The sequence below is a fragment of the Lissotriton vulgaris genome, chromosome 5 (assembly GCF_964263255.1).
Source record: "Lissotriton vulgaris chromosome 5, aLisVul1.2, whole genome shotgun sequence".
Classification (NCBI taxonomy): Eukaryota; Metazoa; Chordata; class Amphibia; order Caudata; family Salamandridae; genus Lissotriton; species Lissotriton vulgaris.
The window spans coordinates 1,797,240,670-1,797,267,620 of NC_141693.1; the positions used below are offsets into that span (position 1 = coordinate 1,797,240,670).

Genomic DNA, 26,951 nt, shown 5'->3' on the forward strand with positions numbered 1-26,951 from the left:
ATTGTGCTAGGGTCGACAGGAATGATTTGCAGTCTAGTAACAGGTCTGAATATGCACTTCACTAGGACATTATGGATCTTGTTGGCTAAGACCTTTAAAGGAGAGTTCGCCTAAATTCTGTTATCTTGGTTTATGCTGGGTGAGCTGAAGGAAAGGTGTGTCTGTGTGTGAGGGAGCAGAAGTAAGATGGAGTTGTAGTGGCTACCAACAAGGCTGGGGATTTAGGCAGTAGAATCTTTGCGGGCTGGTCAGGGATATTTCATGGCATTTTCAGAAAGATCAAGAGGGGAAGAGGATCTCTGAGGTGTTGTTTCCTAAATCCTATAATCTGATCTGAAATACAAGGAGAGCAATTTACAGGGGTCAAAATGATCATCCCTCAAGTGAATACACTGGTGAAGAATGCATTCCACCATTTGTGAATGTGCACCACCTCCTGTTTTTGTCACTAAACAAAAACCATGGTTCTCATGCCAGGACCACACCTGGGCTGGAAAAGGTCCAGAGCCATTCTTATCAGTCTATATGTATGCAATAAGGACTAGCAAGATGGTAAGGAGCACCAACATCTCCCTCAGCGCTAGGCTGCTAAAGTCTGGTCTTGTGTCTAGGTGGGGTTCATCGAATTTAGACGTTGTTTCCATATGGGATGTGTCTAACATCAAATGACCCACATCGGCACAGTGCTGTCCTGACTGACCTCCCCCTCACTGACATCAGGTGCAGGGAATGCTTCCTATATTTCCCCCTGGAGCCATCTTTCACACCATCCATAAGGCTGGCAGCGTTTGCCCTCAACATCATTGACGTGATAAGTACGTTCAGCTGCCAAAGAGACATCTCGCTCACCCTGCCCTTCCGGAGCCTCCAAGCTGCTCTGCTGTTCTTTCCATTCAACAAGAGACTCCATAATGTTTTGTTTTGCCACCAGTTGCAGGAACAAAAGCAGACACTTTTCGAATGTCGCACTATTAGCCTTTACCTGTCTCTGAACAGAAGTATGTGTCCTCACTTCCGCGCATAACACAGAGCACCAACCTACTGCGGCAGACATTTTGGCATCCAATTGCAACTTAGGTGGCTATATCTGTACTGTAGAACTGACAAATGACAATCACCCAATGCACAACGTTATACACTGAATTATACAAGTTGACATCACCATAATTGACTCTATTCAGAAGACCAAACCCATGCATTATAACCTCGCCTATTAAAATTAGTTTGAATAAAGGGGGGCAGTGCATTTTTCTAGAACCTGTGCTCTCAGCCTATGGTTACTGAGAATGAGTTGCCAATTGGCTCCAAATTCTTTCTTAATTGAGTAGCTCTTTTACACTAACACAACAAAGGACATTGGGCAGGCCGCTTTAATTAAGGGCATTCCGCATTTACTTAAACTGTGTTAAACTAAACATTTCAACCCTGCTGACCCTTGTATCTGAAATTTTCAGCTTAACTTAGTTGGAGTGAAAGGGCTTCCCCTATTCTCTTGTGGTTGTGCTCACAACCAGTTGGGCTTAGGTGGAGGGAAGTTGGCACTGCGAATATCTACAATCTATCAGTCACATGCATCAAAGCTTTTTGCGATTGCAAATGGTGTGATTCGCAAAAATCAGCCGTTTGCGATCGCAAAATGAGCTTTTGCGATGCATGAAACAACTTGCCACTCACAATTTAAGAAATTGCAATATTTTGTGATATCTCAAATTGCGATTGCATTTAAGGAATCGCAAAATCTTACCTTGATGCATGTGCCTGTATGATCCTGGGTTCTGTATGACGGAGTACGTATATGTACATGACTAAATTCAATTGCTCTGCTGCACTTACAGCACAAAGGGTGGTAGGGCAGATGCTATCAAATGAATTCATTCAAATCCTTTGAGGCTTGTAAGCTACTGGGTTCTGCCAGGAAAATTTACTTCTGCACCACACTCATTCTAACATGTGTCCCTCTCATTTTTAGGTTTCGCTGGGGGGCAGAGCCGTTAGGCTCCTCCTCCAGAGAAATCTATTGAGTACAGTAAGCACTATGGAACACGCCCCCCCGTCCCATTGGCTAGCTCCATAAATGGAGCCTAGCCATTGGACGAGGGGCCTGTCCATCAATGCTGGACCAGACACGGGGGCGTTCCCGAGATTCTTTGGCTTTGGCGACGTCACGCGACGCCGGGAACGCCCCCGAGTCTGGTCCGGCCGGGCCGTGCTTGCTGCTGTCCTGCCTTGTGTCCCTCCTCCCGCCGTCCCCACGTTTCCCGCCACCCTCCCGACGTCCGTGTCCTTTCCCGCCCCCCTCGTCCTCTCCCGCCCGCCCCCCTCGTCCTCTCCCGCCCCCCCCCCGTGTCCTCACAAATAGTGGTATCCCGTCCCGCCCGGGGGTCAACCGGCAGCTGCTCGGCACCTTGGCCGAGGCACGAAGGGGCTGCGACCGCATTGGTGGCTTTTCGGAGGCTCGTCGGCAGAGGCGCGCTCTGATTGGCCGCTGCAGTGGGCCTGTCCCCGTGAGCTGCGCCGCCGTTGGTTGGAGCCTCGCCGCGTCATCAGGATCTGCCCCGGGAGCCGCGCTGTGAGTGGCTGACTCCGGGGGAACCCTCGACGTCAGCGGAGGCCAGTGGGAGCTGCGACGGGGGCCGTGCCTGCGAGGGTGAGTCTTCGGCCCAGAAGCTGGGGGAGATCGCCTTCCACCCCGCACCCGGTATTGACACCGGCTGAAGAGAGGAAGCGCTGGGGGGCTGTGCGCTCGCTCGCCTTCCGTTTCCCAACTCTCTTCTCTTGCTTCCCCAGTTCTCTTGCCCTCTCTCATTCCGTACTCCCACCTCTCTTCTCTTCCTTCCCTTTTCCCGGCTCTCCTTCCGTTTCCTTACTCTCTTCTCTTCCTTTCCTTTCCCTTTCCCGGGCTCTCTTCCCCTCTCTCCTTCCGCATTCCCACCTCTCTTCCCTTCCCTCCCCTGTCCCCGGCTCTCCCCCAGCTCCCTCTAGCTGCAGCCACAAAAGTAATCTAATAATGGCGCCGGTTCTGTGGCAGGCCGGCCTCTGTAATCTTTCGCCTGTAATTGCCGCGTACGTGGTTTAGCTCGGAGGAGTTAATGGAGACTCGCAGTGTAGCACGGGGTAATTAGTTGTTTTTAAATAAACTGCAGGCACACTTTAATTAAGCCTGCAGTGTGAAAGGTGTGGTGTTATAGCAGAACAAAGCACAGTAGGCTGGGAAGGGGGGGCGGAAGCGGGGGCAGATGGAGAAACACTGAAAGCCAAGAAGGGACGCGGGTCTCTTTATCTCTGGTTTCGTTAACAGCTGTTGGGGATACAAACATTCGACAGGACGGGAAACCAAGCGCCTGTTTCCCCCTACACAAAACGCGGCTTCAGAGCCACGTTTGGTTGCGGGAGAGAAGAAAAGTCTTCAGAACACTAGAAAGGGAAGAAGGGAGTTGCGCCACACGCCACTACCGATAGACGGAGGGTGTTGGAGCCAGGCAGAGAGAGAGGGAGGGAGCGGGGAAGGGAGGGAGCGAGTGAAAGAGAAGGAGACAGAGGGAGTGAGGTAAAGGGAGAGACGAGGAAAGAAGCAAGAGAAGGAAAGAAAGGGGGCAAGCGAAAGAAAAGAGAACAAAAGAGAACTTTGTAGAAGGAAAGAGGCCTATGCGAAGGTAGGAAGGGGCAAGGGAGAGAAAGTCAGCCAAAAATGAGGAGGTAGTGGATAAAGGGAGACCTGTGGAGTGGAACAGGGAGTTCTGTGTTGTAGTTCAGGAATTGTAGGGCCACTTGGAATTCTTGAGTGGGAAACATGGACTTTGATTGGTCTCAAGCTTCATCATCTTTGGCAGCACTGACAGCACTTCAGAAAATAACTCCCAGGGGCTGCTGAACCACAATGTACTGCCAATATATGTTCTGAACTACTGTATGGAACTTTACACTACAATCCCACATGAAGAATACCAAGTACAATTGCGCTGCTGGACGAATCATTATATCTACGTTTTCATTCCTGTGCTCAGTCTTCATCTTTATCCTGATGATGACCCCAGAATTTTGATTCAGTCGAAACGCTGTCAACCATACTGAGGATTAAGACTATAAAATCATTGTGCCTGATAGCTGATGCCCCCACTGCAGCTTTTGTAAATTGTATAAACTTACATTAGCCTCTTTGATATAGACCTTCCATACTTGCTCTATTTGTAATATATAAATGATACTTTATACACCTTGTATATATGTTTGACATATCAAACATACTGAACTTGTAATACATCCCCTTTTGTAATGCTTTGTTCGCCCTAAATTGGCAGGGTATGCGCAGATGTGAGTCCCTTGCTCACTTTGCCACTGGATTCAAGCTAGCCTGGTTGAGGACGGCTGGAATGCCAGAAACTGGTCCCAGGATGCTTGTTTCTAGTCCAGGGAAGACATGGCTTGGCAGTTCGGGCTGGACTGTTTCCATGAGGCACAGGGTCAGATTGATTTGCATATAGCCATGTCTGAACTGGGGTGGCGGAGTGAGCTAAAGAACGGTGATGGATTAAACCCAGATCATTTGACTGGGGGGTGAGTGTTTGATTTGCTCAAACGCTCTGTCCATCATCCCCTTTTGTATCGAACTTGTAATACAAACAGCATTATTATAAATCTTTTGTTATGTAGTCCTTTTGTTCTCCAATTATTGTTCAATCTTTGCATTTATTTCCCTTTTACGTAATTTTGGGTACACTGCATTTTGTATTAATGTATGCGATACTTGTCTTTAATTAAAATGTATTGTCTGGAATATTGATTAATAACAGGGCACAAATCCTTATCAAGGTGAAGCAGCAGCTCCTTCACAGAGCCAGGACTCAGGCCCCAAGGTCAGGGTTCACATCTCTATAAGATGAAGCATCAAGTGACTCCCAAGGCCAGGGTCTGATTCCAACCAAGACCAAGGGGGGCTCTTGTGTGGTGTGTGTGGGGGGCTCTTGTGTGTGTGTGTGGGGGGGGCTCTTGTGTGGGTGTGTGTGTGCAAATGCAATACGTCTTGCATTTGCGACAGAGTAAGCTATTGGCATTGTAAATGAGAATGCCATTTATTTATCTGTTTTCAAAACCAACACATAAATAAAAAGTTTGTCATTTACAATGCCAATAGCTCAAACTTTTCCGAAGGCGAAACCGTTGCATTGTAAATGCTTGTTATTGATGTCAACATCATCCCGGACAAACAGATAAAGCAGTTTCACCCACAAACAAAAGTTTATTGATAAAAATAACCTGGTCTGGTTCTAAAATTCACATACTCAAGGTAATTTTCAGGGATCTTGACTACCACCTTACCTAAAAAGGTGTCTCTCGTCACATTTTAAAAGGCTGTCTGTATACCTGCAGATTTACCAGTAATACACAACCTTCATTGCTGACAACACTGAAGACATAAAGCTGGATTTCCTCTTCATCACAGAGTCCTAACTCTGTATTCAGCTTCAAGCAATTGTGGATATCCTTGTATTGCCTGGCTTTCCTACAATCAGAACTAACAGAAATAAATGCGCAGGCAGAGCTTTAGTTTTAATACACCCTAGCAACCGGGGAAAAAAATCAAAACTCCTCATTGTGAGTCCTTGAATCAATAAAGTTCACTTGGATCTCCTCTCCCAACATAACCATCTACCTGCATAGAATTTATCAACCTGCCAGAAAATCACAAATACTTTGACGATTTTAACCACAAATATCACTGAACAACAAATGCTCAATGACTGAAGTATTTATCTTAGAGACTTTAATACCTACTTGGGGGAGAGGGGGACTTAACCAATGTCCACACCTTCCCTTCTACAAAGTTGAAAGCCCAAAATAGCCTGAGATAAACTGTTAATTTAGCAAAAAATACTAAAGCGAAAGCTAGTGCTCTACAGCCTATCATAAGATTGGGGTGGAATGTCACATACCCATTTAAGTAGATTGATTTGATCAGTACTAAGCATGGGCGGAAAATCCGTTACGCTCGCGGATTTTCAGTAAATTCGCAATCCGCGTGATTCGCGAATTTCCCGCAAAATCCGCAAATTCGCACGCAGCGGATTTTTTTTCTTTGCGGTGTAAGTTCGCAATTGCGAACATGTAGGTGCGGCGGGCAGCAACAATCTCGCACTCGCGAAATTACAAAAATTGCAATTCTGCACAAGAAATCTACTAGCAAGCAGCATAGACCTTCTGAAAATGATGATTTTTATCAGAATAACTCCTCAGGTTGACATTTGCCTGCACTTTTTTGGATTTGAGGCCTTTTGATTTTCTTTGGATAACTTTTGGATTAGAAATCAACTTTCTCATATAAGCTTGGTGGGGCATTACAGTTGCTGTAATGCTGTTCTGCAGAAAACCGAGTTTTGCAAAAGTGAAAAGCAGGTTCAAAAGTTCAAACTCATCATTAGTAACCGTTCCCTGTAGTGCTTCCTGACAAGGGCCCCTCCAGAGTTCAGTTGCTAGTTGCAACAATTGTATGACCCTGCTCTGACCCTCACAGCAGGCTCATAGAATAGCTAAAAGTAGGCCACAAAGGTCCTGGAAAAAAAAATTGCACTGCAACAGAAAGCAAATTACAGATAAGGAAGCAGGTGCCAGACTGGAATTTTAAAACAGTGACACATTAATAAATCAACCCCAAATTAATTCATGTTAGTTGAAGCAGGCAGGTGTGCTTGCTTTTTCCCCCCATAATCTACAGTGATGATGAACCAGAGGGTGGCATAAGGCATTGATGTACCAGAGGGTGGCATGGGTGAAACAGAGGGTGGCAGGGGTGAAACAGAGGGTGCTGGGAACCAGTGATGATGAACCAGACGTAGAAACAACATAATCGTGACCGTTGCGAGCCGACATGTAAGTTCGCAATTGCGAACTGTTACAAAACCCTCGCAAACTGTCAGAAATCCTTGCGAACTGGCAGAAATCCTTGCGAACACACAAAAAAAGTCCGCAAATTCGCGAGAATTCGTGGATTTTGCGGATTGCGAGTTCACAAATTCGCAAAATTCGCGAACGCCAGATTCGCAAAATTCGCCCATGCTTAATCAGTACATTATATAACTATGGAAATTCCCTCACTTTCAAGTATCGCCTATTTTCCACGCTCACCACAGACTGCAATCCTAAACAGATCAGCATGCATGTTTCAGAATCTGAATGGGTCCATGCACTAAGTAAATTCTCCTGCAACACCTTTATAAACCAGGATCTGAATGCATTGCCGGCCAACTACAATAATGAATTACTGAAAGCTATTGATGAAATTGGTCCAATAGTAAACAAAAAAGCGTACTCAAGAGATATGCGAACTATGATTCTCATATTGTCCGGCAAACTGTTCTCTAAGAGAAAAGAGATTACAAAATTGGAGATATTTTGGAGATCCAATAAAACACTCAGAACACTCTGTGGCCTAAAAACCACAAAGAGGCCATACAACTTACCATAAAAGCTCATTTTCTTTATTCGAGATACACAAACCACCAAACTGAACCAAAGAATTATTTTATATTGCTAAACTTAACTCTGAATCTCCATCTGAATCCCATCAAACATAGTCTAACTTAAAATGCTAAAAATTCAATGATTGTTTCACTAACAAAAAAATAATCAGGGATTTTATCTGCACTACAACAATGCCTCAGCTAGAAGATTCTCTTCCTTCCCTATCAAATAACTACTTGTCCACATTTACACATCTGAGATTACATTGAAGCTCAGACGTTAACCCCCCATGAAGCGATCACCCAGTCTCCGTTATCAAACATAACCTTCAATTGTTGTGAAAAGTGGGATTTCAACTAATAAACCCTTCATTAATAAAATATATTATCCTTGATTCCCCCAAATCAGGGTTAATCACTTTCTATTTAAAAAGACTTCGGGATGTCCCCAACCAATAAAGTTTCTGAGTATAGCTGCAAAGGAACTAGAAAAGAACGATAGACAAATCGAATCAGCTGGGCATGCAAGGTGATGAAGTGCAATCAAACATTTAGCAGTCCATTTATTCACAGCACCACGCACTTTACCGTGGAGAAATAACAGCAAGTTACCAACGGTACTAGTCTTCACTTTAGATAAAGCGCATTTGAACATTTTACACTCCACTTGTTCACAGCAGCACGCACTTTATCTTGGAGAAATGACAGGAACTTACCATCGGCACTAGTCTTCACTTTAGATCACCAAGCCAACTATATCACTAGTAACAGTTCTTTATAAAAGGGACATAATGTGACCTTTTTGAAAAACACATTTTGGGGGATTTATTATTTGAATGAACTGTCAATGATAGTTGTCTTCCGCCTTAGGGCCACTTTTTAGATTGTGATCTGGTGTGTAGCTCAAGCTGAATCTCAGAATAAGCTCACTTTCTACAGTACGGCTGGCACCCAATAAGTCCGTAGGACCTAGTGTATTCCTTCTTAACTTGTTTTAATGCAAAATTTTAACGAGATTCGTGTTAATTAATGTATTGATATGATTGCTTGTGTATCTTAAAAAAATATATATATATTTTATTGATATAAACAACAAGTCACGTGTGCAATCATGAGACAAGTGGTACATTACATCATGAGTATATATCCAGCATAGTAGACAGTTATCGCTATCAGGGTGCATTGTTGCGACTTCGTCTAGACGGTTGCATTTCGAGTTCTACCGTTGGGGGGACACACAAATCTCCTCGGTGGGCGTTCCACCTGCCCCAATTTTTATTCCACTTCTTCAGGCACCCCCTTGCTTTGAAAACCTCTTTTTCTGCAATCATGCACTTGTCGTACTCCCTGACCCACATCCGGAGCGAAGGCCTATCTGCGACTCCACACTTCCTCGCTATCTCCTCCTGACCAATGTATAGCAGAGAGTCATAAACTGTTGCTCAATTTCTGTAAGGTCTGTTGGCTCCCATATATTTAAGGGACCTAACCGAGATGTAAGGGTGTGTTACATGGCTCCCTCCCATATGGGTCGCACTACCGGGCATTCCCATATCATGTGGTAAAAAGATGCGTCTTGTTGGCACCCTCTAAGGCATTGAGCGCTGGACCTCGAGCCTATCCTCGCAAGAGTGATGCCTGTCAAGTACGATCTATGCAAGATTTTTAGTTGAATGAGACGGTACCAAAGTGCTATGGCAGCCTCACGGGGGGACATCAACGCCACCTGCCAGTCTTCTTCATCAATAGGTCCTACCTCCGTCTGCCAACGCTCCCGAAGTTTGTGAAAGGTATCAGGTAGGTTATTGCATAGTTTCCTATACGTGAGGGATAAGGCCTTGGTAAGCAACGGTCCATCTAGAAGCCTCTCCTCAAGCGGGGAAGAGTCTTGAATATCCGTAATGTCCGGAATAGCTGTAGTAAGGGCATGTCTCATTTGTAAATATCTTAACACCCCCCTTCCCCCCCGGGCCTCCCCCGGGCCGGATCATACGTCGTCTGTAAGTCATCAAATTTGAGAAGGGCACCCTTTTTAACCAGGTCCCCTATCGTCGAGATTCATATTATGTCCCATTTGTCTAACCCGGGATGGCGGCCAAGTAGCCCCAATCTCTGAGTACACCATAAGGTGAGGGTCTGCGCTCAACCCAGGAGGGAGTTTGCCATGTGGCATTTCATCACAGTGTGAGCTGTGGGGCAAACGTACCGACCCCCACGAATCTTAGAGTACAGTGCCTCCAGGTACCCCGCCCGCCCCACCGGATATCTGTCCAGCATGTACGCCAGATCCACCGGGTATCTGTAAATCCAGTGGTTCACCACCATCAGCTATGAGTCCCAGTAATAAAGACGAAGATCAGGGAGGGCGATGCCCCCATCATACCACCCTTTAGTCATTTTTTTCATAGCTATTCGAGGGGAACCACCATCACATAGCAGTGTTCTGATTTTGCCCTCTGCCTCGGCGAAATAAGCATCTGGGACCCTGTGGGGGCAATTTTGAAGAATATACAGAAACCTGGAAAGGGCCAACATCTTAAAAAGTGCAGCTCGGCCGATTATTAATAGAGGTAGTGAGCGCCAGTGTTTAACATCCGCCAGCAGTCTGGCCAGCGGGGCCGCGAGGTTGCGTTTGTAGAAAAGCTGGGGGTCTGGAGTAACAAAAATCCCTAAATAGCGGAAGCCTTCCCCTGTGACCTCCACTGCACAACCCAAAGGCAGTCTAGGAGCCTGACCCCTCAGAAGAAACAACACAGATTTGCTCCAGTTTATGGCATAGCCCGAGTATTTCCTAAAATTTGTGAAAATATTTAACACCCCATGAAGGGATCTGTAAGGGGAAGCAAGATAGAGCAAGATATCATCTGCATACAATAATATTCTGTCCTCGTGGCCCTCCGCCCATTTCAAACCCCCCACTATAACATCCCGCCTGATCCAGGCCGCGAGCGGCTCCAGCTGCAGCGAGAAGAGCAGTGGGGAGAGGGAGCAACCCTGTCTCGTTCCCCTTTTCAGAGGGAAGGATCTAGATGTATAGTTATTTACTCGGACCTGTCCCCTGATATCTGTGTATAACAGCCTAACCCAACCCATGAATTTGGGTCCAAAGCCCATGCACTTCAAGACTTCGAATAAATAAGACCATTTGATGAAATCAAACACCATCAAGGCATCTAGAGAGAGGACCACCGCATCCTCTTCAATAAATTCCCGGCGCGCCATGACGTTATGGAGGCCTCTGATATTGAGTGCTGTGTTCCTCCCAGGCATGAATCCCGACTGGTCTGGGTGGACCAGTGAGGAAATGACCGCTATCAACTGTAGGGCAAGGACTTTTGCCAGGATCTTTGCTTCCGCGTTTATTAGGGAAATGGGGCGATAGGAGCCACAGGCGTCGGTGGGTTTACCCGGTTTCCTAATTACGACAATGGACGCCAATCGCTGGTCCTCCGGTAAGAGACTGATCTCATGACTTTCCTCAAACATAGCCCGCAGATGGGGCATTACTTGAGTGGCTGCCACTTTTAGAAATTCAATGGGGATCCCGTTGGGTCCCATCGCCTTGCCAAACTGTATCTTACTTATCGCTTGTCTAGGTCTGTCAAGTCCGGGTCAAGTGCCTCTCTTTCGCCCTCAGACAATACCGGTATGTCACTAACCTCAAGGAGCTGACAGATTGCTTGTGTATCTTATGCATATTGGTGGATGTGCCGCCCTTTTATGATTTAAATCAAATTAAATAAAAGTAATTTTTCACTTCACTTCAATGTCCCCAACCAGCCTCCCAGCTAAAAGCTCTGACGACTACCAAGCCTAGGCAAAGTCATTCAGAAAAGTGTGACCGACCAACTTTTCTCAAGCATTGATCAGGAAAAGTTGCTTGCACCTTAGGAATCTGTCTTTTGCAAAGGTTGCAGTACTGACACTGCAATTTAACTGCTATTGAATTTCTGGGGACATACACTATATTTTCGACAATGGTGATGTCTGCTTTCTTGTACTTCTTGATATCTCAGAGGTGTTTGACACTATTGATTAACATACGTTCATTAATGTTCTCAAGACTCACATGTGCTTTAAAGAAAAGTTTGTCAGCTAGTTTAGCTCCTTGCTAACCAATCAAAAACAGTTGCTAGGTAACATATTCTGGGACACTATCCCAATATCTGCAGTGTTCCTATGGTGTCAATTCTTGCACCAATGTTGATGGAGAAAACAGAAGTTACTATTGATCAGTATATAAATGATAAGTCTCATTCAAGGTTACTTAACACTATCACTCTTTCAGACCTGCAACGGAGGTCCTTGAGCTTTCTTTGGCTCAATCTTGATTAAACTTAAATCATTCTCCTACACCAAATACACTACTCTTAATTCAGTACCGACTCGCTCTCTGGACAATAGGTGAAATAAATTAATTCACCGGGCACACACAAAATTGACTACACAGCAAAAACCTCAACTGGTCATTGCTCATGAATTTGCCAAAGGTATGCCCTATTTTCTACCAAATGATTTTTGCCATCTGCTTCAGGTCACAGTATTATATTAGTTGTCAATAAAAATGGCACCTAAAGGACAATCCTAAATGTTTTTTCACTCCAAGAAAAGCTGGTCTTCCTTGAGGTGCAAGATTTGTTTCCGGGGCAGAGAAATTCCATTGTAGTTTTCCAATTTCAAAGTCTCTTCAATGGCTCTAGTAGCAGCCAAGATGAAATTGAACTGGTTTGCTTCACCATTAAAGCTCTTCACTACTGATATGTTTGAGCACCTTTGCTCATCCCTGAATATCTCTGAAGGCAAAAAAAATCTGAGAAGCTTACATAAGACTTGAAACAAAAAAGTATTTGCAACACACAAAACCATAACTTTATAAATTTCCAGAACAGTCCCCAACTTTCGATTCACCCAAGACGATGAGAGGATCTTCTCTTAGTCAACAAAAAGCTGAAAACTAATCTGTTGAAACTCTACTGGGACTAGTTGCAACATCATATTTCTTAAATACTCACTGTTTAGTTCCTTGCCACTTTCTCCCCCTCTCAGCAAAATCAAACAAGATAAAACAATTATGTAGGCAATTTTTATTTACAGGTTAAATATATATGGTAATCTTGAGAAGTCTGCAATAACATTTTATTCGGGAAGTGCAACGGATTGGCCTGCATTTTACGAACTGCATTGTGAACGTTTTCTGCTATAAAGCACATGGGAATGGATTCACCGACATTCATGCTACTCTACAGGCTGCTCTGGCTGCTGCTCTACAGGCTCTTCTTCCTTTGGTTCCACAGGTTCCTTAAGTTCCTCGTGTGCCTCAGGCTCTGTGACGGTCTCCTGAACGATTTTCTCTGCAGATGTTGCCTCAGCTATGAAGAAGGAAATCAGACTTCATGAATAACTATCTTTTTTACAATATAATTACATGGTGTGATGGGACACTTCATCTCAGGGGTTTACGCATTTCCAATTTACGCTCGCGAATTATCAATACATGCACTAAAATCAATCAAACTTAGACGTTTTCAAATTAGAATTTATGCTGGTATTACAGTTTTAATGTTGAGCATGGATTATGAATCTAGGGAACAACACTAAACATTAAGTTACAGTAAGAATGATTTAAATACATTTACTACAATTCCATCTAAAAGGCATCCAGGAATATTTTTCGGAAAACTAGAGTTCCTAAATATGGAAACAAAGGTTTTATTTAAGAAAAAGGTGTGCCTTAAATCTGTAATCTGTATGTGCTGAAATATTTGATTTAAACATACCTAGGTGTATTTTTCCGCCGCTAACCTCCAATACTTAATGTTTAATATATTTTATATGTCAATGGCTTTGACCAGGCATGTTTACCAAAAGGGAGGGCAGCAGAAAGCGTGCTAGCTCACTTGTATATTTACAGTACAAATCTACTGCACAATATAAAGCTTGCAAACCCATAAGGAAATGTGCAACAACAATAAATACATGGTGTGACACTGAGACAAACGGATTAAACATTTATTTCAATACCGGATTCAGGTTTCTTCAGGATTATTTAAATCATCTTAACGAACGGATGCTCAAGTTTGGGCGTGCTTCAAAGGAAACTAATCTGACATAGATCGTTGCTGTGAACTAAATTTTGATTTGGTTAATGTGCTTGGTATTTTTTTTAATAGGTTTTAGCAAAATAGTACAAACTGTAAAAAACTGCCAACTCCTAGTGTAAGAGGGGAGGAGTACAAAGGGGAGGATGGGGTCGTAAACAAGGTTTGAGGGAGTATTATTACAAGATATTGTAAAAGGGTGGCAGTCGTGATCTAGAGCGTTTCAAATGGTGGCAAGACCTCGAGTGCCTCAAATGTCTTCATAGATGGAAAAGCCTACGTAAGGCACCCAAAGGTTATAAGTAACTATACATTTGACTGGCTGTAGGAAAGAAGTAGGAGGTCAAGGGGATTAGAGTCCGAAATGGTAAAACCAGGCCATACTCCAAACACAAATGATGTGCTTTCAGAACTAATCTGAACCTAAAAATACATTTACTGGCTTTAAATGTAGGGGCTGAACGCTTCAAAGGGGGGATCTTTTTTACATGAGAGCTCTTCCACCAAATCGTTCAGATTGGGCAGATGGGTGGGCAGTAACAATTCAATGCAGACCGCAAATGTCCTGCAGGTTGGAGCGGAGAAACTTTAGCGAGATGTTTTGAAGCATGGCAGAGCATTAATTTATAGGCAATACAGAGGGTTTTACATTGAGTTCTCTCTTTGATCGGCAACCAGCACAGAGAACAGCTGAATCAAAATGGTCACTACACCCTAAACTAGCTAATCCTACTTGCTCTATAATAATAATCCACATTTGTAAAGCGCACAATCACCCGTAAGGGTCTCTAGGCGCTGGGGGCCGTCGTGAAGATTAAGCAAGCTATTGCCCAGAGTCACATGGTGCTGGGCTAATCTGCCGCCGGCCCTGGGGATCGAACCGTGATCCCCAGATTTCGGAGTCAGTCATCCTGGCCGCGGCGCCACACCTCTCCCACCTCTAGGTATCTATGCTAATTGATGTTAAGATTACGAATGTGTTCTTACTGTTAGAGAATTATTAATGTGAGTGTTCGCTTAAGGACACAATTAAAAAACATGTTTCTGCAGTTGTGTTACAACTCCATAGTAGGCATACCTCTGCCAAGTTTAAATAAATAAAAATGTGTGGCGTCCAGATCTGATTATGGAGTACAATACTTGTTACATTATTTATAACGCGCACAAGACCACATGGTACATTAAAAAAATTATAATGCAGAGTATTTTACAGACAAACAATTAAATACTGGGCCATTTCATAACACACTGAACCATATCATAACACACACCAGCTTTGGGATCATTTTAAAAAAGGACACGATATAGAACTGGAGAAAAGAGAGAGGAAAGAGATGAAGTAAATCATTAGTGAGTGTGGTAGAGAGAAACAAGAGTGTATAGTGTGATGCCTACAATATGTTACTTCAGATATAGTTTATACGTATGCATTGCAATCTACTTCAGATATAGTTTATACGTATACATTGCATGTACTTCGGATATAGTTTATACATATACATTGCATGTACTTCGGATATAGTTTATACGTATACATTGCACTAGACTAACCAAACAGTATTGATGTGCAGTACATTTCAACAAAACATAATATTTTAGGTTGAATCAATTTAATACATAACGATATCATAACAAAATGAATCGTACATCTTTGCGTAACAATCATGCTCAGTATCTGTAACAAACTGGCTTTGCCAATTACATAATCCTCGATTACTAAATCCCTGATAAACATGTATACACGCCGGAGGCCCGGTAGTTGCCCACACATTGCCACAAAGAGAATTTGCTTATTTGGGAAGGTATCCATTTCTAATGGCGGATGGGGTGGCTGCTTGAAATCACAACGTTCAATACATTCTTAGGAAATGCACTCCAGGGAGACGGGGTCCTGGCAAGTTTATGATTAGGTGAGGTACCTTCTCTCGGTCCCTAAGAGCACAAGCACTTTTTCCTGTCACATGGAGTTGGGACTTTCCCATGTGACAGACATAGCAAAGGCCGAACCTCTCTTACTGGGGCGTCGAATTTGGACATCGGAAAAAGCAACCTTTACACAGACAATAATTTCCGATTGCATAGCCATGGAGAATGCCCATAAATCCAGTTGGCTGTCGTATGTGAAAAGGTTCTTTCACGATCTAGGCTGGGAACATTTTATTATGACCCCCCCTTAATCCGTGAGGTTCCAAGGAAGGTTTTACAGGCGAAATGTCTTGCACACCTCGAAGAACTATGACTGATGAGTGAGGTCACGAAACCATCAGTTATACATAGCTTGATGATCCAAACGACAGTCGCCATTCAGCCCTACCTCACTTATAACATCACTAGCTATGATCGTTTTCTTCTGGTTAGGTTTAGGATGAACCTTTTCAACCGACTGGTTGCGTTCCCAATTCGAAATAACTGGGCTAAAAAACTTCCGCCCTGTCCTTGTGAAGACACCTCTACACAGTCCACTCTGCATACCATCCTCTTTTGCAAGTTTCTCAATGATTTTAGGAAAAATGGCTTATTCCACTGTTAAAGCAAACAGGCCACAGAACCTGTCGCCCGGCATTTCTTTTCCTACAGCTCCTGGAGGGCGAACGGCTGGTCCTTACAATAGTTAATTTCCTGAAGTGTATTGTTCGACACCGAATGAACCTAGATTGAACTTGCCCACCTAGGGGTCATTGCAATTTTAAATATAAAAGGTGGTTGCCCGCTCCACTATGTTATAAATTTGTACGTTTTATTTTATTTTCGTTGGATGTCGCTAAGTGTCTCAATTAAGCGACTGTAAGTTGCAAAGGAAAACGTTTTTACTTCCATCTTCTAAAATAGAAAGCTGCTTAAATAATGTTTTTAATTGTACAATGATGTCTTAACACTCGAAGGTATATTTACACAATATTATTTCCTCTTCAAATGACCTGAGATAATATATAACGCACTTTATGGAATGACACCTCCGTGTTTGGTTTCTCTTTTTAAATTGTAAATATTGCATTTTTATCTTAAAGTATGCGTTTTTATTGTAAAGAAATGTCTTATTGTATGCTTTTATGATTTTGCAATTAAAATCGAATAAAGCTTAATTGAATTGAATTGAATGTCCCACCATCTGCACTCTGGCCCTGAGTAAATTAGCAATAATCATAAACAAAGGAAACAAAATTGTCAGATTATGGGGAGGATAGCCCTAGACACTAAAGACGGAAACGCAGACTGCTCAGCTCACATAAATGAATAAAACGAAAGGTGAAAGCCACAACATACAGTAGTCGCATACTGGAGCTCTGGAGAAGAGACGAGCGAGGACGTTGTCAGAAACTAAACCTGATGACCACAATGGAAAGAGAAAGGTCTGCCATCGCCTGCACCTGTCCTGAGAGGGGTGAAAAACGAGAATCCCAGGCATGTGATTACAGCCCTCAGCTGAGGGGACCAGATGGTATGACCCAGACAACTAAGTTTATAGACGACTGAGGCCATCAAGCAGCTCTCCCAGAAAGAAAAAGCAGCTTAGGTACCGGGGCAGAAATTACTGCGGCAGCCCCAGGTGAGGGTAAGGGATACCAGCGTATCAGACAAAGATAGCAAACGCACAAGATGGCATCAGGCAAGCAACATCTGAAGATACTGGTGCTCCTGATGTGTGGTTGAGGTGACCAGCGGAGATCACACAAGGCAAGCAGCGGTAGCCCAGGGCGGCATTGAGATTTAGGTCGGCACTGAGATTTAATAGAGAGGGACGGCCTTTTCTCAACAGAGATGACGTTAAGAGGATCTGACTGCATGGCCCAGGATATGATAGCAAGGGGCTTTGGCCACTTAACAGCAACACACAACAGAAGAGGACGCAACCACACACAGCTTAAATAGAGGTGAGGTCAAAAGAGAGATGGATACCAGGCAATCCACCTTGCAGAGGATCACAAGGGGCTGGTGAGGGATGCCTGCCAGGCAATAGAGCCAGATTAGAATATCAGAATAGAGTTTAGATTTTAAACCAGTGAGATAGGAATTCATACTGTTGGCATACGCAGAGATGGGGATCTCTTCCATTAGAAACTCCACACAGCATTAGTACATAATAAAAGGACTACACTGATCCCCCGGACTAGTTGGAGCCTTGCGGGAACAGGAGGCAAATTGCAAAGTTCCTTGCTCAGACCCAAAAGGAATATTTGGGGGAAAAACTGAAGAAAATATGTAAATTCAAATCAACAGGAGAAACTGATCACCAAAGTAAGGGTGAACTGACTTGCACTATGCAGTGCAGTCCAATTGCCAAGCACCACTTCCCACAAAGGGACTCGAAACTACACATATCACTCTTCAACTAAATGAGACAAAAACTCGTCAAGGGTTTAAACAAGAAGAAAGAGAAGTTCATTACAGTTAAATGTTGATTAGGGTCCATAGTGGATATTGCAGCGCATTGGTAAGTAGCCAAGATGACTCACCTGAGATATAAAACCCACAAGTGGGCAGGAGTGAGCCAAAAGTTGACTACAGAGCAATTTTTTTAAGAATAATTCCAAGGTCTGAGAGATGATTACTCATCATTGCAAGGCACCTGCAACACGAACTCTGGGTAGTTAAGAAGGTCGTAAATGCACTAGGGAAGAGCATGTTCTCCCTTGAATAATCTGGAGATGGCACAACAGAGAAGCTAGAAATTCTTTGCAGTGAGGAAATCGCTCTCTAAGATAAAAATTTGATTCTACCTGAAAAGTTCAATGATTTGGAAAATCTGTCCAGATAGAATAATGTGGAAATGCAGAGGTGCCCAGAAAGTAGAATGTGGAAGCATTGAAAGCTTTGTAAAATGAATACATTTATTATTTGTAACAGATAAAGCTGAAACCATAACATTTGACAGAACGCATAGGGCCCATTCAAGCCTTAAGAAAAACAAACCTCTGGATATACTTTCTAAGCTTCACAATTACCACCCATAAGAAAAAAGTACAAAGACAGGAACATTTCACATTTGACTGACATTCTCTCTTATTCTTTCAAGACTTATGAGCTGTGACTATAAAAAATAGAACGCCTTTATCCTATCACTGACACATGCATGACATAGGTTATAGGCATCCTTTTTGATTAATCTTGGAAAGTTTTAAACTGAAACTTTCACTGATCGCCAAGTCACTTGGATTCACCTTGAACACCAACCTCAACTTCAAGGACAACATTGCCAAAAAACAGTGAGGTAATGTCCGCCACTTCTACAGTGAATATAACTAAGTGTAATTGGTCAGTTTATGCTTCTCTCACTAGGAAAGTGCTAACAGGTGTGCATTTCTGAATAAAGTTTGAACAACATGCAAACTATGTGTGTAGGAAAATGGGGTTCTGTTGCAGTACCCCCCTCACATTTTGCCTAGTATCTGATGCAACATTGACTGAGCGGGTACTGGGTCCCTTCTAACCATCTCCCAATACCTGCATTCTTTTCCCAAAACTCTACCTTTGTTTCCACAAATGGCACACCTCTGGTTCCCTTGTAAAAGGTACCAGGGTACCAATGGGATTCTGACCAGAGAGGGACTTTACGGGTTACAGCATGTATTATGCCACGCTAAGATAACCTTCACCAAACACAAGCACACTGCCACTGCAGGTTGCATGTTTTGGTGCAGCAAAAAGTGAAGAGTCGATCTGGCACACATCCCTGTGTGCTAGGCCTTCCAGCACTCCAAGAGGCAAAGGTAAGTCACCCATACAGCAGGCCTTACAGCCATAAGGCAGGGTGCACTGTACCTCCTGTGATGATCAGATATGACCCTATATTGTCTAAGTCCAGTCCTAGGCATAAGTACATAGTAAAGCCATACTGAGTACATGGTTGGGGGCTTGTCAATATGAGTTCCACAGCTCTAATGATGGCTTCACAGAATCCCAATATGTTTGCTACCAAACATGACAGATTAATGAGCCCACACTGATGCCAGTGTTGGATTAATTATTAAATGCACTCCGAGGGCACCAGAGAGGTGCCCCTGAAAACCTACCAAACCGCTACTGTGTGGCTGACTGACCTGCACCGAGCCTGCCGCTTCCATACACGTTTCTGACCCCCTGAGATGGGAGCCTTTTGCTCTCGTGGGTCAGAAACAAAGCCTGCTCTGGGTGGAGGGGCTTCACACCTACCCTAAAGCAGGAACAGCATTCAAGGGCGGTGAGCCTCAAAGGCTGCCTGCCTTATGTTATGCTAGCCAGGGCCTCCCCAGCTAGTCGAGATGCCCGCCCCTTGATCACGCCCAACTTTTGGCAGCAAGGTCAGTGGTAAAATTAGTAAGCATGATAGGTGTGTCTCCTCTCAGGCAGGACCACCCTTGAGGTATCCTGAGCTGAACTGACCCCCTCCTTTGAAAATCCTACATTTTGTTTGTGAGGATTTCAGCTAATAGGATGTGGGGTATGCCCCCTCCCTAAAGGGAGTGGACATACAAAGGGTGTAGTCACCCTAAAGGTAAGTAGCGCATTGGCTTCTACCCGCCAATACTGTGACACCGCTAAATAGAGTATTTAGGGGCATCCTTGATCCTCAGATTCCTGGCTACCTAAAGGAGAAGTACTGTTGAGCTGTACCAGTAGTGAAGATTCCAGACAACAAATGACTTGGAACCAGCCCTACCGGGTTGTCTGCAGCCCTCAAAAAAACCTGTGCCAAAAAGCGACTCAGCCTGCAGGCCCAGCAACCTACACAACCCTGGGAGGACTGCCCACGTTCCCTAAAGACCGAGAACTCCAGAGGACAGCTGCCCTGTCCACAAAGAACCCAACAAGAGCTCCAGTGACCTACTGAACTGCACAACCAGACCTACCTCTGTGCCCGATACCTACGGCCTGAGTCCAAGTGGGCCACTTGTCCTAAAAAAGTTCCCCAACAGTCCTGACCTTGAGTCCGCCCTGGAGTGACCTCTCCTGGACTCCTCGACGACGCCTGCAGCCTCAACACAAAGGGTACCTTTTCCGCGACAGCTCTAGTAAGGATCTTCCAACCTCAAAGGACACCCCTGCACCTGCAGCCACCATGCCTTGAAGAGCATGACCGACTGTGCTCAGGTGTCCCTCAACATCCCAACTTACCACCACAGCCACTGGCTCTCTTCGTCCAGCCTCCTGGTCTGAGCCTGCAGCCTTTGTTCAACATTTTCAATCTCCATTGCTTTGCACTGGGCAGAAAAAGCTGTGTTGGCATTCTGCACCCCGGCCACCTCTTCGCCACTGAGGGTATATGTTTGGTGCTGCCTCGTGCCGAACCCTGTTGTGGTACTAACCCTCCAATTTTACCTACCTGCAACCGGCACCACTTTGCGACTTCCCAGTCTCTACTGACTAACATTGGGCCCCAGTAACCGAATTTGGCCTCTGCACCCGGCCGCTCCAGTGCGGTCTGTGGTGTAGTCTCTACATTTACATGATCCTTGGTCCTAAAACCCGAAGACTGGAATTGTAAGTCGTGTACTTACCTGTGAAATTACAATATTGTTTTTCCTCCATCGGTTAACATTGAACTGTTTGAGAAATGCACTGTGCCCACTTTTTATACTTAAAAACTGTGATTTTAGGAAACGTATTTTACTGCAACAAAGTATCTTTGGTTCTAAGTCATAACCATACAAAAAGTAATATGTTTACAAACCATTGGTCTCAGATTTTGTCACTGAGTGTGTGTAATCATTTCTTGTCTTGGTGTGTACAACAAATGCTTATCTCTGCCCTCTGATAAGCCAAACTGCTCGACCACACTACCACAAAAGAGAGCACTTAGTATTCTCTACTTGAGCCTCTGTAAGCCTCTAGAGATCCACTGGACTCTGTGCACACTATACCTTAGTTTGGTATAGTACCTACAGAGCCAGCTGCCTACAATGTGCACCTAAAGACAATTTTCAATCAGCGAGTACTGAATACCAGGCATAGTTAGATTCGTCTTGGGGTGTTCTTCGCACTATTCAAAAAGTATTCGATATTTTCACAAATCTGCCCGTGATGATATAGTTTACCATGATAAAACTCTCTATTTATCTGGTCATTGATTGTACTGAAAAAGCTAATTAACGTGGTGTCATTTTATGTGAGCTTTAGTTAAACGTTTCTGTAGCAGCCTATGTTGCAGAGATTTGGAAATGCAATTAGTCCTTCTCTTTGGTGTATGGGAACTGTGAACCTAAGTTCCCTGGGTCGGGCAGTAAGTGTGGGCGCGTGATCATAAACTGGATAAAAAGAATAACATTTACAGTAACTATTTTTGTTGTACTTTATTGCAACATTCATATGGTACTTACTACCCCTATGTGGGGCGCTGAAGCACTTGATACCTGAGGCAGCATGCTGCACCATTACAGACCGCCTAGGATATTGCAGCATGAACTATTGCGTTTTTTGCTGCATTTTTGCGGCTCCTTATTTTAGTGACATTTCATAGTCATGTCCTAAGAAAATGGGAATATGCATGAAAAAAACATGGTGTATATCCTAATCACACAATATGCTGTGTGTCACCTATGCACTAATCTCATCCTGCAAGATTTAATAACATAGTATTAACCTTGGATGTCAGAAAGAGATACCCACCTACTGGCTGAATTGTACAGTGTGAAACTGAAGAAAATCAGGGATCAATCTTAGTTTCCTGTTTCACTAAACTGTGTGATTTTAGGCATATATGATATGAGAGCATCTCCAAATATGTGTGTTCAGGACGTGCACTGTGCACAAAAATCTCTCTTGTGTTTGCTGTAATAATCTTATCACACTGCTCCATCTTCCTGATCGACTAAATTGAGTGATCTTAAGCAAATACATTTTTTTCACTGAACCTCCTTTCTATTCTTACAGATGAGAGCACCTTCAAACGTGTGAGTTCAGGATGTGCACTATACCAAAATCCTCTTTTGTATATGGATTAATTGATTAAAATGTAGTCCTATCTAAAATAACAATATAGATCCCATGTAGTAAGCACATGACAATCGACTAGACTCTTGGATAACTGATGGTATCGTTGTTAGTGGGCGGAGGGTACATACATGTTTCTGAAATTACTACTTTTGATAAATGTTACTCAAAGCAGTGAGTGCACTAAAGTGAAAAACATCAAAATATGAAAGAAAAACATTTTTAAAGAATTTCTCATCATGTATCATTGGGTCAAACTAAAACCTTGACTGGCCTCAATCTATTATTTTGCTGGTCCCCCATCTATAAATAGTACAGCTACAGAGCAATGACTTCACGTTTGTAGAAAAGGAAAGAAAGGTAAATGGTTTGTTAATAAACAAACACTTTTATTTGGTTTATAGAGCAGTACCATTACAGAGCATTTACTTTTCATTCCCGTAACACTTATGCAAAGTAAATGCTCTATAACAGTACTCCTTTTGAATAAATCAGCACTGTTGATGACTTTACATGTGATGTCACTGCATTTTTCTAAAGCGTGTGCGCAATTGTTGCTGACAGTTTTGTTTTTCAAAAAGTAGGCGACTCTTCACTCACCTGACAGTCGTCCTTTCGACATTGCCAGTAGGGCACCCAGCACGGAAAATATTATTTCATCCGGGGCAGGATGGCTGTAAGCAAGCTGAGCGTCACATGGGTACGTGTCCTAGGCAGGCAGATGCTAATATGTATTTCAGCAAGTAATTCGCTGTTTGCCAGGCTTCGACCTGCACAACTCCTCTGGGGACACACCTCAGGTGGGGGTTGCCTGCCTGTTCCTTCTGAAAGTGAAACTTTCAGTGCAGCTGGCTCACGCAACAAATAAAAGCCAAGTTTAGATTGCTGTTTTCAGGCCCAGGAGCCCATAAAACTATAAATAAATCAGGGAAGCAACCCTTTTTAAGTCTCGCCTAGCGACTTAGCGCATGCGCTGCACGCTTGCAAGCTCTATTGTCGTCGGTTTTGCTTCGGAAGCGGGGTGGAAGCTCCACCTATGTTTTTTATTGGCGCACGTCAAAAACACTTGCTTTTGATTGCAAGGGAGGTATTTTTGTTCCCTCCCTGTCTTCTGCTTGCCGTGCCTGCATGGACAGGAGATGTGCACGCACACGGCGTCTCGGCGGACTCGCCAGGGCTTTGTTAATTAGGTGTCATATGTGTCGCTTTCACTTTCAGTAATCGAGGGCCTCTTGTTGCTCGTTTGAATGGCTGTTGGTCTCGCTTCATTTCAGAGGCCTGTCCACAACTTAGTTGAAGTTGATAAACAACTATTTCTATTGGACGTTGTCCATGGGTGACAGTTGTCGGGTCTATATGCCACAAATGTATCATGTCAGTCTGTTTTCTTTGTCTATTACGTAGGCTTCTTGTCCCTCCTACATGTCCATAATAAACTGCTTATTAACCGTCTCTTCTATTGTGTGTGCGCAGCCTACTTAAACCAACTTCGCTCCGAACCGGTTTGCAGTGGAGAAGTGATGTCTCTGCAGAAATACCAAGTGGCACTTGCTGTGATCAAGGGGTTCTGCAACAGAGCAGTGTAAGAACGGAGGGAGTGGAGAGCGAAGGACTGAGCAAGTCGCTATCCTTTTCCCGCTGCTTCAGCACGGAACTTTATACCCCTTGCAACATTGCTGTGTGTTTCAGCACCGCACTGTACCCCAGCGCTGGATTCAATAGCGATTACAATTTGATCCTTTCAGTTTGTTCTGTGCCCTTCCAACTCCCTCGCCCAACACTACAAACTCGCCTGTCCTGAGCACACCTCCCTCGCCGAACACTGCACACCCCTCCTGACACAGCAATGCATTCTCGCTAGAATTGAGCGCAGCACCCGGTTTTCTGCCCCAGAGCTCCCACTTTAGTCTGCACATGTTCAAGGTGCCCACTATCCCCCGTCACAGAAAGTACTGCGTTTTGCGAATTTCTGCCCCATTGTTGCATTTGCCCCCAGGTTGTGTCGCCAATCCACCCCTGTCTAGGACGCACCCCAACAATGCTTTTTCTGGACCTAAATCCATTGCATTGCATCTCGGCTGTGCATTATTGCCAGGACTTGAGGTGACTAAGCGTCCCCTAGTTTCTGGGACACTCTATGTTTTCCTCCAACCGTTAACATTTAGCTCATGTCCGTGTTTTTAGAGAGGATTGACAGAACACAGAGGAAGGTTGCTTTTTATGTGCGCAAACTCAGAGTTAGCAGCTCTTATCAGAACACAATTTTATTAACACTAATGAGGCAGGGATTGAAAGGTGTTTTTTAGTGCCTTGTCTGTGTTCCTATGCTGGTGCGCACTGTCTTTGAACTCATTTTGGGGCCCCATGGCTGAGGTAATAGCGTAGTCCCCATTGGCGCTTTGCGAAATGTCCCGGTTTTTGGTTTTCAAAATCTGGTCACTCTACTAGAACGTCTAGGTTTTCGGGCACTTTGCAGCAAGAATCACATTTTTCATCTCAGCACTTGAAAACTCCTCTTTAAAACACAACTAACTAAATTAAATAGTGCCCAGTATTGCAGTTCTTAAACATGAAAGTCTCAGGCATTATTACCAGCACAGACTTGGATTTAGAAGGAATCCCAACGGGCATCCTTTGTCCAAAGTAGTCCTTGCCATTTCCAAGGGCCATTTACAAAAACAAAAACATAATTTTCTGTTTTTTAGTGTTTTATGTGGTCCTATAGTCTTATTTATTTTCTCAGCCTAATTGTTTTAACTTTCAAGAATAACACCAAACCCTTGGGATACATGAAGTCTGGGGATCAGTGTAAAGTCCGAGGGGATATGTCTATTACCATGCACATGTGAAACACAGATGACCCATGGATGCAAAGTTTACATTTTGCATATGTGTGACATTTTGATGTTTTCAGGGTGCATATATGCAACACTTAAACTTGTTAAGTATGACACTTTGAGTGACACTTTATTAGTGAGTAGATTAAAGTAGTTAAGTTTCTGCAGTGATATAAATATCAGAAATTACCCCATTTACCCCTATTGCCAGCAGCTTTTAGATCACTCAGGCCTCTAAATCTATTCGCCCACTGGCTATGGCTTGTCAGATAGTCAGATTTTATCAGATAACACTATTTTTAACACCCACTTGTCTGTTCTGGCGAGGGAACTTAAGCTGAAAGTAACAGGTGATCTGTTCATTCTGAAAGCAAATGAGCAATAAAGACGCCTTTACATCTTATTTTTATCTCAACACATTTACTGTCTGTTCAGGGCCAGAGGTCAAATGTCCGTTTTTCTTTTTACTGATTGTTTCTTATCTTATCCTGGAGGTCCTTGACAAGTGAGTTGTCAGACAATTGTGAAACAAAAGGCTGTAAGATGTCCGTATTTTTCTACCACACATCATTTAACCAGCTTGTAAATGAGTAATACAGGTATTTCAAAACATATCAGCAGTGTTTCAAAAATCATACACCTTTTACCAGACCTGCAGGTCTAGTAACTAATAAGCTACTCGATCTAACTGTAATGCACTGGACCAGTGAACTAGTCTCAAACTGTGTGATTCTATGTACATTTTTTGTCTGATGGAGCCACCTTTTTCTTTATTACCAAATAAGAGTGCACCTTCAAATATGCAAGTTCACTATTTATGCTGTACAAAAAAACTATTTATTTACTAGACAAAATGTTTGCTCCATTTAAAACAATAATCAAGCCCATATATAGGCTTATATGGCCTGATGCCTCAATGAGCAACTAAGCAAGTTGACTATACAGGGGCCCTCCTAGTAGGCTTAATGCCACAATACAAAACAGTGCCTCCAGCTTTAACCCCTTCGCTGCTGGCCCATTTCCGCCGCTGTGCGGTAAACAAAGGAACAGGGCGGGGCCGTGACGAACCCCAGCCGTCACCAGCACACGAGCAACACGGAGCGTGACGGCTGGGGTTCGTCACCAGCATGCAAGGGGTTAAGGTACCAGAGAACATAGGTGCTACTTTATATGAACGAGCATTTGCAATGCAATAGGTCTCGCATTTGCGAGAGTTTGAGCTATTGGCAGTATAAATGATGATGGCCTTTAATTTATGTTTTGAAAACCTGCAAGTTGTGCATAAACAAGCACTTTGTACTTTTAGTCCTTGCTTAAGAGAAGCAAGGCTAAGATAACAGCGCCTTTTTTAATGGCAGCCTTGCTTCTCATAAGCAAGTACCATAAGTGCAAAGTGGGTGTTTACGCACCACTTTCAGGTTTTCAAAACACAAATAAAAAGCATTGTCATTACAATGCCAATAGCTCAAACTCCTGCAAATGCGAGATCTATTGCATTGCAAATGCTTGTTTTTTCTTCACGGCGCCCATGCATGAATTTGCGAGCATCGCGCACCTTGATCAGTTTTCCAGCAAATATGCGATTTGAATCTCGAATAGCTGCGGGGTCTGATTAGGGTGTGTGGTTGGAAAGCTGCTATCTTTGTTTTGATTCT

At 43.7% G+C, this 26,951-nt stretch overlaps 1 protein-coding gene across 1 annotated transcript in view; it reads right to left on the bottom strand.

The window, feature by feature from the left end:
- Nucleotides 1-12,523: 12,523 nt before the first annotated feature.
- Nucleotides 12,524-26,951, bottom strand: part of ODAD4 (outer dynein arm docking complex subunit 4) — a 109,684-nt gene continuing 95,256 nt past the window's right edge. The window contains exon 12 of the mRNA XM_086920493.1: nucleotides 12,524-12,823. Coding sequence (XP_086776619.1) covers nucleotides 12,690-12,823 — 134 coding nt within the window. The 3' untranslated portion in view covers nucleotides 12,524-12,689. The remainder of the gene's footprint in view (nucleotides 12,824-26,951) is intronic.